At 47.8% G+C, this 17,313-nt stretch overlaps 1 protein-coding gene across 2 annotated transcripts; it reads right to left on the bottom strand.

The window, feature by feature from the left end:
- Window positions 1–3,355: 3,355 nt before the first annotated feature.
- On the bottom strand, window positions 3,356–16,547 carry HDHD5 (haloacid dehalogenase like hydrolase domain containing 5). Of its 2 annotated transcripts, none has more exons than XM_084640486.1 (8): window positions 16,215–16,547; window positions 12,444–12,647; window positions 11,014–11,126; window positions 8,972–9,065; window positions 8,363–8,396; window positions 7,945–8,119; window positions 6,780–6,968; window positions 3,356–6,085 (listed from the first exon to the last, which is right to left on the bottom strand). In XM_084640486.1, exons 1-8 carry the CDS (start codon window positions 16,338–16,340, stop codon window positions 5,755–5,757), a joined length of 1,266 nt encoding a protein of 421 aa, XP_084496612.1. In that variant the 5' UTR covers window positions 16,341–16,547; the 3' UTR covers window positions 3,356–5,754. The 2 variants fall into 2 exon arrangements, with proteins under 2 accessions (XP_084496612.1, XP_084496611.1); XM_084640485.1 differs by having other exon boundaries at window positions 3,356–6,130; window positions 16,215–16,543.
- Window positions 16,548–17,313: the final 766 nt, after the last annotated feature.

Raw genomic sequence — 17,313 nt, 5'->3', positions numbered from 1 at the left:
TCTCAAAAATTGGGAGCTTGAGGAGGGAAAAATGGAAGAGGCTACACTGAATTCTGAGAGTTTGAATTAGAGGAATCACATTTAAAATGCAGCAAGCATGGGATGAGAACACTGAACAATGATTCTGTGACGCACATTTGACACTGCAGTTATCTGATCAATTCAAATGTGCAGGATGGAAGCCTATAGGCTTAGGTATAACAATTTTCACCAGGCCAGTAATAAAATACAGAGATATTTCAATTGATTTATTTCAAACACTGAAAATATGTCACCAAAGTGCTCATTCTGTACTGTAAAGTCATGGGTACAGTCATTTTTGCTATAGACAGTACATACATGTAGCAATTTGTTACCAAGTTAAACTGAAATGATTACGGCCTTTAATGAAAATGTGAAATGCCATGATTATGCTCCAGACTTTTTTTAAATTAGTGTGTGCACTTATTTATGAATAAAACAGGTCATAACAGGCCTGGCATGTTTTAGAATTGAGCCTAGGCCGAGGCAAAAAAATGAAAGTTAAAAAGGCCAGCTATCTCATTTTATCCATTCTAGTTAACAAGCGGGAATTTTTTTTTCTCTTACTAGTCTTTGTTTTATTAGATTAATGTATTGCTTGTGAAAGATAGGGGCATAACACTAAAGTCCTCTCTTTAGCTATGTAACAGATGCACTACAGCTGCCCTTTCTGGAAGTTTCCTCCACTGCCTTGCCAACGTGCCTCAACTCAGACGCAGGAGGCCTGCTTCTAGGGATGAGAGACAAGTTCAGGCTTCACGTTCATGCTCTTTTTGTTGCTGGTCTCACAGGAGGTTGCTTACTGTCAGCAGAGACGTTGTTTTTAATGATAATATTCTTGTGCACTAGGACAAGACTCATTTAATAAAGGCCATTGAACAGGCTTCTGCAATTAACCACTTGCAGTCACTGTCGATATAGACCAGTGGTTCCCTTGGGGGTTCACAACATGTGTCAGGGGGTTCTCAGGAAAAAATTCTGTAATGGTGGACAGAGTTGTTCCTGAGGACCCCAGGCGCTGGCTGCCTGAGCCCTGCAGAGCATGGGGGCCAGCAGCCGGAGCCCCGGGACCATGACTTACTAGCAGAACAAGTTTAAGCTTTATTGTAGTTGTGTGTTGTTTGCTTGGACAGCTCAAGACCCAAATGTTTGTGGGAGGAACTCTTTATTTGAGTTGTCTTCTTAAATACCTTAATGCTGTTTCATGTCTGGTACTCCTTGATGAAACATGTAGGCTCAATTGAAGTGATATGAGCAACAAAAGTGAAATCTTGGAAGAGTGTTGCCATTTTCATAATGTAATAAAATTAATACTGTAATGATAAATAATAATATAATAATAGTGTGTAATGAGCTTGTCATGAAAAACCCAAATTATTTCCAGGATCACTGCTTCTATAATTTATGCTCAGGTAAGGGAGAAAATCCCTGGAAATTTTCATTTTTAGGAGGGGGTTTCGTGAGAGTTGATATTTTCGTGAAAGGGGTTCGCGGGTTGTTAAAGTTTGAGAACCACTGACGTAGGCTGATTTGAACCATTCAGCTAGAGCTGAAAGATTCTGCATCCCATTATTGTCAGTCTTCTGAGGCATCCAGTTTTCTGTCATTTAATTGCTTCAGTAGTGACTTCTAGTAGTACTTCCACCAGCTTCCACAGCATAACCTAGATCACTACTAGCAGGGGGGAAAAGATGAACTTCATGCTTAGGTTAAGCATTCAATAAGGAGGCCAGATAGAAGATGTCAGTTTATGCTTAAAAGCATGTGACTACCTCAGCCAATCAACCATCAGGATTGCCCAACATTCTGAAGCAATACTTCTTTTGCTCAATGGGAGCCAGCTGCCAGAGGACCCATGGGCTTTGCACATAGATGCTGAATAGAACAGTCTCTTTTGGTGGAAGGAGTGGGAGGGTGTTGAACAGATGAAACAGACCCAAACTGCTCCTTGACTATTACAAGGTGAAGGTTTCTACATATTGGGAGCCCAATCCTACTTCTGTCACCCATTAGCTGAAGTTGGAAGCGACTGAGATTTGGTCTTGTTTGAATTAGTAAACTGGAGTGGTGACAGTGAAACATAATGTTAAGGTGCATATAAGTATATAATTTGTTTGATAGTTATAAGAATGTAAATGGTTAGTAAAGATGGTTTTAAGCAGTTAGAGCAAGGGAAAACAAAATGGTGTTGTAAGCAGTCACAGTCAGAGAAATCCAAAATGGAGGTCTGGTCAACTAATAGCAAACAGGCAGGCTGAGGCGATACAAAGGTCGCTCCAAAACCTGAGAGGAGGGGTTAGGCAGAACACAGGTCTTCAAACAGGTCCAGTCTAATTGACAGAGAAAGAGCTTGAAGCTGATTGGCTGATAATGATAGGGATTAAAGAAACAACCAATCAGAACAGGTCAAAATATGTATAAAAGGCAGGGAGCTAAGCTGACAGGCTTTATTGTGTGAGAGAAAAGGTACTGGTGTGTGTGTGGGAAGATGGTATTGGAGTAGCTAGAACCAGGAAAGAAGGAAGACTACTAAAAGAGCTAAATTACTAAGAAGCAAGCAACAGAAAAGTACCTTTAATTAATATTAATGCTATTTTGATAGAGCAGAAAGACCAGTTGAAATGAAGAAACATTAAAGAAGTAAACATAAGGACATATTTATGTAATGTATAAAGGTGTATGTATAGAATAATAAAGCTGGATGATTGTGTATGTGTTTTATTGTTATATGTATAGTTTTAATGTTTAAGAACTCATGGTCAGCATTTGGCTATCACAAATAGAACATAACCATTTAGAGGTGTTTTCCATTTGCAGGATATTTCAATTTTGGGTACTTCAATATGCATCTGTGCTAATAGAATTTTATGCCTTTGTTAAAGGGGGTGGTTTATTTCTTTGATCTATATTTTAGATCTGCTGTGTTTTCATTATGTTTAGAGTTATTGTATTAGGAAATATTGTGTTAAAATAAAGATTTTTTGTTTTTGAAGAATTACTGCTTAAGTGTCAATCCTTCAAGCAGAAGGCTGTATCTGTGTCCTCCCAAAGGTTAACTGACTGTTCTGGGGAGTTAGTCACAGGTTGAGTAGAAGCCCCCTGGTAAAATCCTGGCGATTTCTGGGCTATCTACTAAACCAGACAAAACTGACTATTTACTGATACAGACGGGCCATTACAGCAGTGCTTTAGGTCTGATTTTGGGTAACGCATCCATCTCTTTCATCACCTAAGACAACAAAAGATACAGCCATTGGATTTCTGTGACCAGATCCTGGCCTGAGTTTGGTGAGAGTGTACTGAAAGGATTTAACAAACCAGAGTTGGTTCAAGGTGAAGTTTAGAAAACATTGTATCTTTATTTTTTCTTGTAACCATTTCTAACTTTAATGCCTCATTACTTGTACTCAATCTCTTTGTAAGTAAACTTGTTTTATTCTTTAAAACTAATCCAGTGTTGTGAATAGTTTGGGTAACTTCATTGAAAGTAGCAGACTGTTGGATGTTGATCACCTTAAAGGGGTAACTGACATAAAATATTTGGACTGTCCAGGAGAGGGCTGGACAGTGCAGAACATGTTTTTGGGGGGAAATCTAGGACTGGGAGTGTGTTGGGATCGCCCTACAAGTAGTGACTAAAGCTGGTAGAAGCTGATGTCGCTGGCAGGCTGCTGGGGTCAGAGCTGCTGGACCAGGGCTGTGGCTATACATGGGCACTCAGGGTGTGACCTGCATGCTGTTTGTGAGGACCTCAAGTGGGAAGCTACAGCAGCAAAGCATTGTGAGGCACCCCAAGTTACTAGTCAAGTGGTGACACAGCTCCTCACTGGTCTGTATTATACCCCAAAGTATCACAGTAACCAAGGGGAGTAGGGAAGAAGAGACACACACACACAACACCTCTTTGTAGGGTCACTGACAGAATACACATCTTGCTTCAGAGACTACAGCCCCCTAAATTAGTGTTTCAGGTAGAAGGAAGGAGCCTGGTACCCTGTACAATCCTACTAGGCTAATCCAGTGTTACCAAAGAGGAGCTATGGAAAAAAAGGTGCTCATAGGAAATCAACAAACCTGACCTCCGATATTTTAATTGAGAACAAAATATACTTATAAAAAGATCACAGCTTATGCTCTGCAGGAGTGGCTGCTTAAAATGGGTATGTTTGCAAAGAGACACTGGCCCTGAATGCTGATCTCATTTAGTGGTGTGAGTCAGTAACTCCAGTGATATCAACAGAAGTGCACAAAAACTAGAGACATCAGTCAGGCCTCTCCACTGATATCAAGAATCATTTGTGGTGGTGCCAGGGTGGATCACATGAATTTTTTCAAGGATTACAATTAACCTGTTTCTGAGCTGACATCTTCCATAAAATCATAGGACTAGAATGTCATCTAGTCCAGGCCCCTGCACTCATGGCAGGACTAAGTATTCATATTGAGTTTCATCTTGAGAAATTTTCACAGATATTCTTAAGGATTTTTAATGAACAGACAGGCCTCAAACTCTCCCCTAATAGCAAGGGCTAAGAAACTGGAAGCAAAGTTAAAGCAGGGTTGGGCACTGCTGCAGCAGCATGAAGCTGCTAGCCAATCCAGGAGTAGCAGTGACAACTTTGGAGAGCACTTCTCTGCAATTTGGGGAGAGGAAGGAAAGGGAAAGAGAATTAGAGTTTACAGGCATCCCTGAGGAGCAAACTACATCTAGGAAAAAAAGTTCTGCATTTAAAAAGCCCAGAGACCAAAACTAGGAATGGCCAGAGGCCCTAGCTTTGGCTGATGTTTATGGCTCCTCTCCCAAAGGGCAATTTAACAGCTCTACCTAAGTAAATGGGTGACCTATCACAGCATCCAGCAATGCAGGGTGGGCTTGAGCTACTGACCTAGTTCCCAGGGACCCTCCCTGGAAGCAGAGCCAAGGGGGGAGGGGGCACAGTAGGGGAGGTTTCATCACTCTTATAGATGGTGCAAGGGTCCATTTTGGTATCCCCACTGACCCTATTAGGCTTCACAACTTCGTGCTGCTGCAAAATGCTGCTTCCTTGCCTCTGGTAGTTTATAAGCCCAGGTTAATTCCTAGGCATCTTTGGAGCAAGGCTCCTTATGCTCCCCCTTAGGAAAGAACACAGGTGCTATATCAAGACAACACTATGTGCACTCTCAATCCCCAGACAAACAGGGGTAGTTAGCAGGCCAGGGCATCAAAGCACATTTGGAAGAGACATTAACCCTTCATTATCAATTTCACCCCAGGCAGAGGGTCAGTACAGAGGCCAGGCTCCACTTACATCCTACTTAAAGGTTTGTATAGGACAGAACTGATGCATGGGTCTGTGATGCTTCCCTCCACCTCCCCCCACCCTGTGTAACAGGGATAAGCCTCTCAAGCACTGAGGGGGTTTGAAAGAGGAAAGGACTCTAGTTGACCAGAGCTTCACAAAAACATGGGGGCAGAGGTGACAAGGATGATCTATACCATCCTGTCCCCATTACAGTTTAATGCACAGGAGCAACAGCAGTGTGTAAACATGGACCTGGCCAGATTAAGATTGATACCCTGCTAGTAACAACAATAGACTGACCAACTGATATTAAGACAAGGGACGTTTAACATCAGACCCCAAAATGCACTGGGAATTTTTTCCCCCACTTTAGGACAAGTTAGGCTTGGAGATCCCAATCCTCCCCTCCCCTCCTGAACCTTGATGACTAAATTTTGCCACTCCCATTTCACTCCTGGCTCCAATTCTCCTTCTTAAAGACTAGCTCCACAGCTTCATTCACATCCTCCACCACATAAGATGCTTCCACTAGGCTAGGGTCAAAGTGGAAGTCCCGGTGCCCGTGGAACACAGTCTCCGTCACGCTCTCATGTGGGTCAGTAGGCACATCTCCGTGATGACTGTAGACCCCAGTGCAGACCAGAATTGACTTGCAACTCTCCAATGAGACATACAAATCCTTCCCCAGCTCTGAATGGCCCTCGCTCCGGGGATCCGCCATCCCCACACTCCTCTTCACCTCAGCCTGGGCACGGGCCTGACCCGCAGCTTTGATGTAGCTGTTGTAGAAGTTTGCACCATAGATGTCAGACATTGGATTATCCCTGTGCGTGGCCATCAGATGAGGGAAAATCAGTTATTTTACAAGTTTGACTTGAGCATAGGCAGGCTGGGATTGGTCCAGCATAAAGGTGGGTGGGGGGAGGCAAGGAATGAGCTAGAGTCAGGTACTTACATAGAATTGGGCAGGTCAGATCAGTGGCCTGTCTAATCCAGCACACCAACTCTAGCAGCAGCCAATGCCAGATGCTTGAGAGGAACATGACAACAGCCCTGAGTCCGGCCCTTTGCACAATGCTGGTTACGAGGAAGATATTCCTTCTTGTTCCCCCCCTCCACCCCCAAAGAATGTTTGATGGGCCTTGTCTGAAGTGGCTTTAAAATGCAGTTACTGGCTGGTTGATGCTATTACATAGCATTCCTCTGGAATTTCAAATCAGTGTATCTCAATCACATCCTGCAGCAGTGACTCAAGCAGGCTGACTATTCCATGTCTATGGAGATGCAGGGAGCCATGGATTAATGACCTTTTGTCCTAATGCAATTCAGATCAGCATTTAGAATAGGAAGCTCCAGAAATGCCTCAGGAGGTGTTTTTTGTTTGTTTGTTTTTTAAGTAATTCCTCATAGAACTCTGCCACAAAAAATAGGGCTGAAGGCCCCTAAGGAAACACACAGGAAGAGGTATCTTACCCAACAGCATAGAGCCTGCAGATGGAAGATGGCCACCCTCGTCTTTCCACCTGCTGTTTGATCAGATACTCTGCGTATTGGTAAGTGACAATGCTGGGTTTGCCGATCAGGGCCTCATACTTCAGCTCCCTGCCAGTCACTTTTTTGTAGATGTTCTCCAAGCAGACAAGAAAGGTGCCATGGCCAAATCTGCCCCAGAAAAAAAGTGTCAGTGCCCTCTGGCCCTTTGGCATTTGCACAGAAGCCATTATCCATCTTACGGCTATGATTATCTCCCAAGAGAGTTGAAGACAGAAGAACAGAAGTCCCCACCTTGCCATTCCCTTAACCTTACACCTGTGAAACATCCATTCTTTTTAATTTACTTGGATATTAAACTTGCAGAGAACCTACCCATCCCCCGCCCCCATATAGAAGCCCCTCCAAAAAGTGTGCATGACATGTTGATTCTCATGCTTATCTCATGTGTTCCTCATTGTTTGAGACCATCTTACTAACTACTAGACATTGGAATAAAAATCTACCCTCACACATATGAATGGCTTAGAGACACCAGCAGCTGCAGACATGTATCCAAGTTGCATACTGGGCCAAGTTCTGCTTTTATTATTATTATTAAATTTTCCATTTGGGATGAGATGTCTGGTGCTTAGGCTTGACTCCAGGGTGGTGGATCTTTTGGAAAGATGTGAAATGAATTCAACCAGATGGCCCAGTTTATGCAAAAAGGAAAGAAGAGAAGAGGCTTTTTGCACTTAAATAAAAAGTGCACATTTTTCTGTTGTCTCAACAACCCAAAAAGGGTTGACCTTCAGAACTGTGAAGTCACCGTAATCATAGTCCTTGATGCAGAAAGCCATCCTTGCTAAGTATGAAGCTGGTTGGGTTTAGCAGTACCAGAGTATCTACTCGGACTTAAGCAACTAAATTTAAAAAGGACCAATATTTTCAAAATTGGGCCAAGTTCCCAATGTAACTTCGAGGTCTCTCCAAATAGTGCCACCCTTTCAGACAACATTAGAGAAACAAATATATACTGTAACCCCACTAAAAGGTCTCCTAGCCACATTACAGAGATGATGTAGATTAGGTCTCAAGCAGAGATCATCAACAGGGTAGCTAAATAAACTAGGCAAAAAGTGACCTTAACAAATATGTTTTTCACCTTGGCATCTTGGCTTCTGCCATCCACAAAAGATCCATGTTGCAGGCAAGGACAGGTATATGGGGATATGGCACTGCTGCCAGCTCTGCCCCAGGGTTCCCGTTGCTCAAGAGGACATCGATAATCAGCTGCAGGCTCGTCTCCCACCGGACCGGCTCCCCAAACAAAATTATCCCTGAAACATTTAAGAGATACTGTACATGGAAGTTCAGAACAGCCACCCATTCAACAAATAAAATAAAAAGCACTCGGTCCACTACAATATACCTCTTCTGGAAGGGGACAGATAAACAGTGTGTACTACAGCATCTGAATCAGTCATTCCGTCAGGTGTCTTGTCACTAAACGGCTATCCAGCTGGCTTGGCTGAACAGCAAGCAGGATAATAGTACACACATGGAGAAAGCATAGCACTTACCTTCTATGGTAGGGAAGTCAGTGGTCAGAGGAGGCTGCCAGAAAAAACAAGCAAGGCTGGGTCAATAATACAAAACTAAACACATCTGGCATTGACATAATGTGTTAGTAAAGATGAGAGCCAAGAATTTCCGGAATGACTACTCATTTTGGAAACCCACATTTAGAAGCCTTCAAGGGTCTGATTTTTCAGATAGGTGCTCAATACTTGCTGAAAGTCGGGCCCCTTTAAGAAGTCTTAAATTGGCCACCCCACATCCACCCCACCAAAAGAAAAAAAAAGAAAAAAAAATCACTAATCATTCTTGAAAAAAATGAATCTTGGTTGTAAACACTAGGGAACAGTGAAGAAATACTGTGGGGAAGTGGGTATGTCAAAGCTACTGCAGCTCTAGCCTCTTCCAGCAGAGGCCATTGCAGAGAGCTGTGTGAGAATGCAGACCTCCAGGGAGCTCAGTAACAATCCCAACCTCCCCCAGCAAGAGTCACTCTAATGAATGGCGTAAATAGGGCTAGTTATAGATGATCTCGCAGCTATTCTATCAAAGGCCATAACATACAAATGCTATAATCCCAGGTCACTCAGTCTCACAGACAGGTTGATATTTACCAGCTCCTTTGGTCTACGGCTTTGATCAACCATGTCCAACAGGGGAAATGCCTTCCTCACATCCTGTATGGTAACCACATTCCGGAACCCCATACTATTTCAGACAGTTAAGGAAGGAAATAGAGCCTGCTCTTTATAGATTAGGTGCTTTTGTAAATCAGCCCATAAAGGAATGTAGAAGCACAAGTCTCAGTGACTTTCAGTAGGACTTCTGCTCCGAAGTCATGTAGATGATTTTGAACAGCTCACCCCAAAGTTGGAAATCCCATTACCCTATAAGAGCTGGGTGATTTCCTTCCCCTACAGAGTCTGCTTGAAGTCCAATATTGATTCAGGACATTACTGGAAGACCATCCCACAGCACCAGAGATGACAATTCAGAACAAATCCATTCACAGCAACTTCGGAAGTCTCAAGTCTCCAAAGCACAGCAGGACAGTGACTCTCAGAAACACTAGAATAGGAGGGCTGCAGATTCAGACCTGGTAAGTGGGTGCAAATTCACTGACTTTAGTGGAATAGCATGTGCCTAAATCAACGCAGTGTGGCCTAGTAGGTCTAAAGGTTAAAAAGAAAAAGCCTGTGGATAAACTCGTGCAAGAGAACACATGGAGGAGTCTCCGTCACTGACAATTTATAAATCAAGATTGGATCTTTTGCTTTAAAAAAAAAAAAAAAAAAAATGTTCTAGGAATTATTTTGGGGAAGTTCCATGGCCTGTGTTATACAGGTCAGGCTAGATCAGAGGTGGGCAAACTATGGCCTGCGGGCCACATCCAGCCCGCGGGACCGTCCTGCCCAGCCCCTGAGTTCCTGGCCCAGGAGGCTCGCCCCGGCCCTTCCCCTGCTGTTCCCCCTTCCTCACAGCCTCAACTCACTGCGCCGCCGGTGCAAAGCTCTGGGTGGCGGGGCTGTGAGCTCCTGGCGCAGTGCAGCTGCAGAGCCTGGCCTGACCCGGTGCTCTATGCTGTGCAGTGGCGTGGCTGGTTCCAGCCGGGTGGCGCGGCTGTTGCGCTGCCAGCCACCGTGCTCCAGGCAGCGCGGTAAGGGCGGGGAGGTTTGGATAGGGGTCGGGTTGAATGGGGGTAGGGGTCCCAGGGGCAGGGGTGGGGAGGGAGAAGGGTGGTTGGATGAAGCAGGGGTCCTGGGGGGGCAGTCAGGAATGAGAGGAGGGGTTGGCTGGGGCAGTCAGGGAACAGGGAGGGTTGGGCCATGCCTGGCTTTTTGGGGAGGCACAGCCATACAATTTCTGAAACCTGACGTGATCCTCAGGCCAAAAAGTTTGCCCTTCCCTGGGCTATATCACAATGATCCATTCCGACCTTGCGATCTATGAAAGAAGCTTACCCATCAATAGTCTCTGGTAACCAGATAGGTGCAACAGAGGTGGAATAGATTCATAGATTTTAAGACCAGCAACCATTGTCATCATCTAGTATGACCGTGCATAACACAGGGAAATTCTCTGACCTGTTAAACAGCACTGGTAGCTATTGGTCAGAATAGAACAGATATATTTTGGCCAAGCTTTTGTGAGTGGGTTCTAGATTTGGAGCAGCACAGGGCGTTAGAGATCAGATGCATCAGCAGAGTTGGGGGAGCCAGGGAGAGAGGAGAAGAGTACACTGACAAAATTGCATAAGGAAAGATTGCACAGCACTTGCCTATAATATGCCCGACTGCTGCCTGGCATGGACTGCATTATAAAAGATTACAGAAGCTAGGAGTCTTGCACCAATCACAGTAAAAGGGAGGCACGAAGCATGGGCTGTAACTAACCCATTCAATGCAAGAAGCAAAACAGACCACAAGGGTGCATCCAGAAGACAGACTGCAACATAGTCCAAAGTGTCCCCTCCCCATAAGATGCTCAGAATAAATCAAAAGACCTTTTTCCGCTCCCCCACCTCCCGCAGGATGGCCACACGAGTATCCCAGTACGTATCCAGATATCACTGCTCCCCAGGAACGGCCAGCACAGCACAGTTGTGAAGCTCTGATGGGACAAGCAGGGTCCACAGCCTCAGAACTGCAAAGGATACTTCCTGGCATTCTCCTCCACCGGACCCTGCCCAGACACCAGCATACACTTCTCATGGAACTGACGGAAGAGACGCAGGGGGCTGTGGGAGAGGATCACTTGTTCTGGAGACACCTGCAGGAAGAAGAAGAGACCACAGGGTCAACAGGATGGAAGCTCTTTCCATTCTCCACACAGCATTCAGCTGTCACCCACTTTCCCCTCATTTCATTTGTAGGAAAAAAATGAAAACACCAGCCCACACTGAGGTGGATGATCAGGGAAACCCACAGCCCCAGGCCAAGTTCCAGCTGGTTAAGCCAACACAGAGAAGAACTCTGCATCCACAACCACCACCCAAACCAACATGCATACAGATAATACTCTCTTCTCCACTGTATGCTATTCACCATAGCACTAGGAGCAGATTCTGAAGTGGAGCTAGACCTCTGAGAGCAAGGCCGCCACATGTTCCATCCCACTGAATATCCTGGCCTAGAACCAATCCAGCACCATCTTTTGATGGCCTTCTTACCAGACCCAGATGTCTAATGAACTAGGGACCATCATCATTTAGATAGAAACACTGGGGTGCTTGGCAGTGTAGGGACTGAACACATAGGGCCTGCCCAGAGGCGCTTAGTCTAAATATTCAGCCACTATCCTTCTGAGCCTGGTGAATTAAAACACAGCTTTGAGAACTAGTCTGGATTGAACACCTTTAAATCTTTGGACTCAATGGGCTGATTTGATTGCGCCAGAATTCTAAGTTGGAGAGTATGCCTGGCTACCTTGCTCCACTGGGTCTTACCTGCTACTCCTATACAAAAAACATGTGGATGAATTAGCTCAATGGTAAGGACAGAACTGGCAGCAGGGCAGTGCTGATGTCAGCTGTGCAGCTACATACCATTTGGACTTGTTTTGTAGCAGTATAATATCCCCTTCCTCCAGCTCAGACATGATATTTTCAGTTACAGACACTGGGATAGGTGACTGGCCAGCTAAGGGAAGTGAAGTTGGGACACGAAGTCTTTTGACAACTAGTCAGCACACTGTCCCCAGCTGATGGCTGTTTGCCAGTGTGTATGAAATGTGATCTCAGACTAGTTTCAAGTGACCAGCTATACATTGCACAAGAACTCATCTCCCCAGGGTCTCTAACTGGCTCTCTTGCTATTTAAATGCTTAGTTTCTAATTTTGACTAAACTTGGGTTCTTCTTTAGCTTTGGTTTTCCAATCCTATAGTGCTGAAGAACGTTATATAAAGTGAATGACTGATGACAATGAATTCTCACTGAGCTCCTGCTAGGGGGACACAGGATTTCTGCTGTCCAAATGAAGAATCTCCCGCACATGTACTCAGCGTCTTTTTACCTGTGTAATTTCAATTTAAAACCCAAGGCCTCCACCCAATGCCCCAGGACAGAGGAGGTTGATTCTCTTGTTACCTCCAAGCCCAGAGCATCGGAGAGTTCCTGGGCCTTGACATGCTGTAAGCAATTCCCAGCATTTGTCACGAAGACTACTGGCACCCGGAGCTGTCCATTAGAGCCTATCAGTTTCCGGAAGGCCTTCTGGGCAGCAGGAATCACATAGCGGCCCCGAACAAGCACTCCATCAATGTCAAACAGGAACCCAAAGGTCGGAGGACTCTGCAACATAAACAAATTTATAGCAATTACCACAGCACTGGGGAAAAAAAAAAAAAAAGAGAGAAAGGAAGAACAAAGGTTTGGTTTTTTTTGTTCTTTTTTTAAATAAAGTGACCAGCTGCTCCTAAAAAATCCAATGGTGGAAAAAAAAATGAAGGCTAAGAAGGAGTATTATTCCCAACCTATCTCATGCAATAACACTCATCCAATCTCACATGCCAGAACAGGCTACCCCTCTCCCCCCTTTAGAAAGAGAATGCCAACACATGTAATTAAAGGGAGGCAACGTAGTCCAGTTTCTGGAAGTCAGGAGTCCTGGCTTCATTCCTGACTCTGCCACTGATCTACTGTGTGAGGCTGGCCATCATCTGACCTCTGTGTCTCAACTTCCGTATTTGTCAAATAGGGCTAATGATACTTACCTTTGTGAGCACTTTGAGATCTGTGGATGAGAAGCCTATATAAAGGGTTGCATGTGTTATTAACAGAAATGAGTCTGCACCCCAACACCACCAGGTCCATATCTCCCAATTAGGGGCTAAGTGAATAGATCCCATCTCTGTGGTTCCAACCCATCACTGGCTTTTCCTTATTATGGCAGAGTGATGCAAACTGATTTGGATTGCACCATGCTCTGCTCTTATAGAAATCAACGAGAATAGAGATGAGATGGTCCAGAAGCATGACTACATTATACTTGCCAGTCCCAGATCAAAAGCTCCTTCAGAAAACAAGCTGCCATGTTTACCCTATATCCAGTTGACTACCCAGGAGTCTGGCTGCCCCTCACCCAGAGCATCTTGCCCAGAGCCAGCTTTAGGAACATGCAAAGTAGGTGGCTATTTGGGGCTTCCTGCAATCCAGCATAAGTTCTGTCAATGGGGCATTGATTCAGTCAGAAAGGTGAGAAAATAAAAGCAGAGCGAGCTACAGTTACCTTCAGCCCAGTTCTATGGACAGTTCACAGCTGTTAATGTGTCTGAATGCATGACACATGACAGTGGCACCAGTGCCCATCCACTATTTAGTGCACAGTTCAGGTTGCACTAGGGGCTGCATAGAAGCAGCCATCAGATTGCATTAGAACAGCCCAGCAACCACAGCAGAGCACTGAGAGGCATTTTAAAGAGCGCCCTTCATTAACATCTATATGTTCCTTAAGGGGCAGACAGTGAGTGAACGCGTTCCAGCATCCCTGTTAGAATTCTGCTCTACAAAACAGGATCAGGACAGGAGCCACTCCCCCCCCATGACTTGTGACCTGCCTCCCTCTCCTCCTGGCACAAGCTACGAGTCAAACAAACAAAAGGAAATATTTCTTCACACAAATGCACAGTCAACCTGTGGAACTCTTTGCCAGAAGATGTTGTGAAGGCCAAGACCATAACAGGGTTCAAAAAAGAAGTAGAAAAGTTCATGGAGGATAGGTCTATCAATGGCTATTAGCCAGGCTGGGCAGGGATGGTGTCCCTAGCCTCTGTTTGCCTGAAGCTGGGAATGGGCAACGGGATGGATCATTTGATGCAGGGATCGGCAACCTATGGAACACATGCCAAAGACGGCAAGCGAGCAGATTTTTAATGGCACACGGCTACCTGCTGGGTCCCAGCCGCCGGCCCCGCTCAGCCCACTGCCGAACCAGGCTGGGACCCCAGCAGGCAGCAGCGTGCCATTAAAAATCCTGCCCGCCCTGACCAGCTCTTCTCCACCCCACCACTAGCGGGGGCAGGGTGAAGAAGCTTGGTCCAGCAGGCAAGGTCCCCCCTCCCCCACCTATTCCTCCAGCATGCTGGGTTCCTGCCCCTCCTCCTCTCCCTCCCTGCCACTGATCAGCTGATGACCCTTGTGAGGGAGGGGCAGAGCCATAGAGCGCTCTGAGCCTTGGGGAAGATGGGTGGAATCAGGGAATATCCCCTCCAGCCCCCTGCCATGAGCCACTCTGGGCAGGGTGCTGGGAGCACCCCCACAACCCTAGTACACACCCCCAGCCCTCTGCCCTGACCCCAGCAGCCCCCTCACACACACTCAGCCCTCTGTCCTGACCCCTGCACCTCCATTGACCCCAGCCTTGACTCCAGCCCCCCCACACGCATACCCAGTCCCCCCACACCCCATGCCCTGACTCTTGCACCCCTCACATTCTCACCCCCTCCCTGAGCACCAAATGGGAGCTCCTGCACCACCACCCCCATTCCTACCTGCACCCCTCGCACCATAATGGGAGCTGCCCAGGTAAGCACTCCACACCCAAACCTCCTGCCCCAACCCTGAGCCCCCTCCCTCATTCTAGCTCCTGGCCAGACCCTATACCGCAACCCCCAGCCTGCTCCTTCACCCCCAGCCCTGTGCTTAGTGCACTCCCACCCTCAGCTCAGTGCAGAGAGAGAGGAAGAGAATGGGCTAGAACCAGGGAGAAAGAATGTAGGCACCCACTCTATGTGGGCAGGGCCGGGATCCCAGACCGGCACCCAGACCGGCAGTGGGCGGAGCAGGGCCGGCAGCCGGGACCCTGGCTGGCAGGAGCCAGCAGACGAAACCCCAGACCAGCAGCGGGCTGAGTGGCAGCAGGCTGAGCCGCTCAGCCCACTGCCGGCCTGGGGTCCCAGCCACCGGCCCCGCTCAGCCCACTGCCGGCCTGGGTGAACAGAACCCCAGGCTGGCAGCGGGCTGAGCCAGCTGGCAGCGTAAGATCAGCATTTTAATTTAATTTTAAATGAAGCTTCTTAAACATTTTGAAAACCTTGTTTACTTTACATACCACAATAGTTTGCTACGTAATATACAGACTTATAGAGAGAGACCTTCTGAAACATGTTAAAATGTATTACTGGCATGCGAAACCTTAAATGAAAGTGAACAAATGAAGACTTGGCCCACCACTTCTGAAAGGCTGCTGACCCCTGACTTGATGATTACCTGTTCATTCCCTCTGGGGCACCTGGCATTGGCCACTGTCAGAAGGCAGGACGCTGAGCTAGATGGACCTTTGGTATGGCCATTCTTATGTTTTTGTGGACATATTCATCTAGTGTATTTTTAGTCAACAATTAGAGGAGCCTTTTGTGACCATTTTAAAAATACAAATAAACCGATGAACTATTTCTGCTCGTCCCAGGACCAGGAGAGAAAAATCTCGCGCTCTACTCCTACCCGTTGCCATAACTGGAGCTTCTGGTGGCTTCGTAGGAAAGACTGTACCGGTATGTATGGAGCCGGTCACACCGTAAAGCACTTCACAAACCTGCACCAGCGGGGGAGGTTTCGGAGGCCCCTGTGACACAGCTAGAGAAGCCGAGGCACAGACATGGGGAGTGTGTGTGGCACGGTCAGGAAGTCAGGAAGTCAGCCACTCCCTGCGCAGGCCACTAGGACCCCCCACCCCATCCCGGGGGAGGGGGGGGGTCTCACCCCCTTGGCCTCACCCACCGGCCGAGCCCCACCAAACAACGAAGCCAGCCGAGCTCTTGCCCTCGAACCAGACAGAGCCAGCACGATCCGTATCCCCCCCGCTCCGTTACCTGCCCCCGCAGGCTGCAACCCCCAGCGCGCGCCCAGCGGGGCTCTTACCTCGCTCACCCCGGGGGCCACCCCGCCCAGGCCCCTGCGGGGGCGCGGGGGCGGCGCCCAAGGGACCCCGCGCCGCCATCGCCTCACAGCAGCGGTGCTCGCGCTGCGCAGGCTGCCCAGACCCATCCCCCGCCGCCGCCGCGAGCAGCGCTTCCTCGCCCCCTCCCCCGGCCGCGAAGGAGAAGACCGGGGGGCCCCAGTCAGGGAGTCAGACTCCCTCGCGGGGGGTTGGGGGGGAAACTACAGCTCCCAGCATGCCTCACAGAAGGCGGCGCCGGTTCGCTGGCCCCGGGCGCAAGGTATCACGGCAAGTGGCCGTTCTATTTCCACCTCCGGCCAAGCGCTCCAGGACTCCATCGCCCAGAATGCAAAGCTCCCGCTCAGCGCCTGCGGAAAAGGGGGGTTTCCGTCCCGGGGCATGATGGGTACTGCAGTTTTTCCGTCCCTGGGGGCAGCTGCGAGGCCTGCAGAGGCTAAAGAGCCCCACCCCCGCAGCGTGGGTGGCACAAAGCCTCTTGCGTCACAGTGCGGTGTGGTGACGTTTCCCCGGCCCAGACCCTCATGGCGTCACAGGGCAGCGCGGCCTGGCGGGGCTGGACCTCGGTGGTCAGGGCGCCCCGAGCAGCCTTGTCACCATTGTTGGCCGAGATAGAAACACAGACAATAACGGGGGGTGGGGGGGAGGTGTGATGGGGGTGCGCCCTGGGCGCCTGGCATTGGGGGCAAACAGAACTGCCGGCGGTGGGGAGAATGGGAGAGAGCCTAGGCTGAGGAGCGGGGGAGGCAGCGGGAACTGGGGGCACACAGAGCTCATGGCAGAGAGGGAGCGGAGGTGGGGGGCACACAGAGCCTGTGGAAGAAGTGGGGGTTGCAGGGAGTCCCTGAAATTGAGAGGGGTGGGAGGATGGCACCCAGGGAGCTTGTGAGGAATACTGCAAGTAACCGCAGGTATGTGCGATAAGCTCAGCCGACAGAGGCAACAAAACGTGCCACCCTCAACTAGTGAATAATTTCATTCTCATCACCATGCCCAGGGCAAAGGGCAGCAAGTAGATTTTGTGTCCGGGCTGGTAATTTTTCATGATAATTTTGAAAATCT

The sequence above is a fragment of the Lepidochelys olivacea genome (genome assembly GCF_965140295.1).
Source record: "Lepidochelys olivacea isolate rLepOli2 genome assembly, chromosome: 1".
In the NCBI taxonomy this organism is placed as follows: domain Eukaryota; kingdom Metazoa; phylum Chordata; order Testudines; family Cheloniidae; genus Lepidochelys; species Lepidochelys olivacea.
The sequence above is the reverse complement of the archived record's forward strand: the minus strand, read 5'-3'. Positions and strand labels throughout refer to the sequence as shown.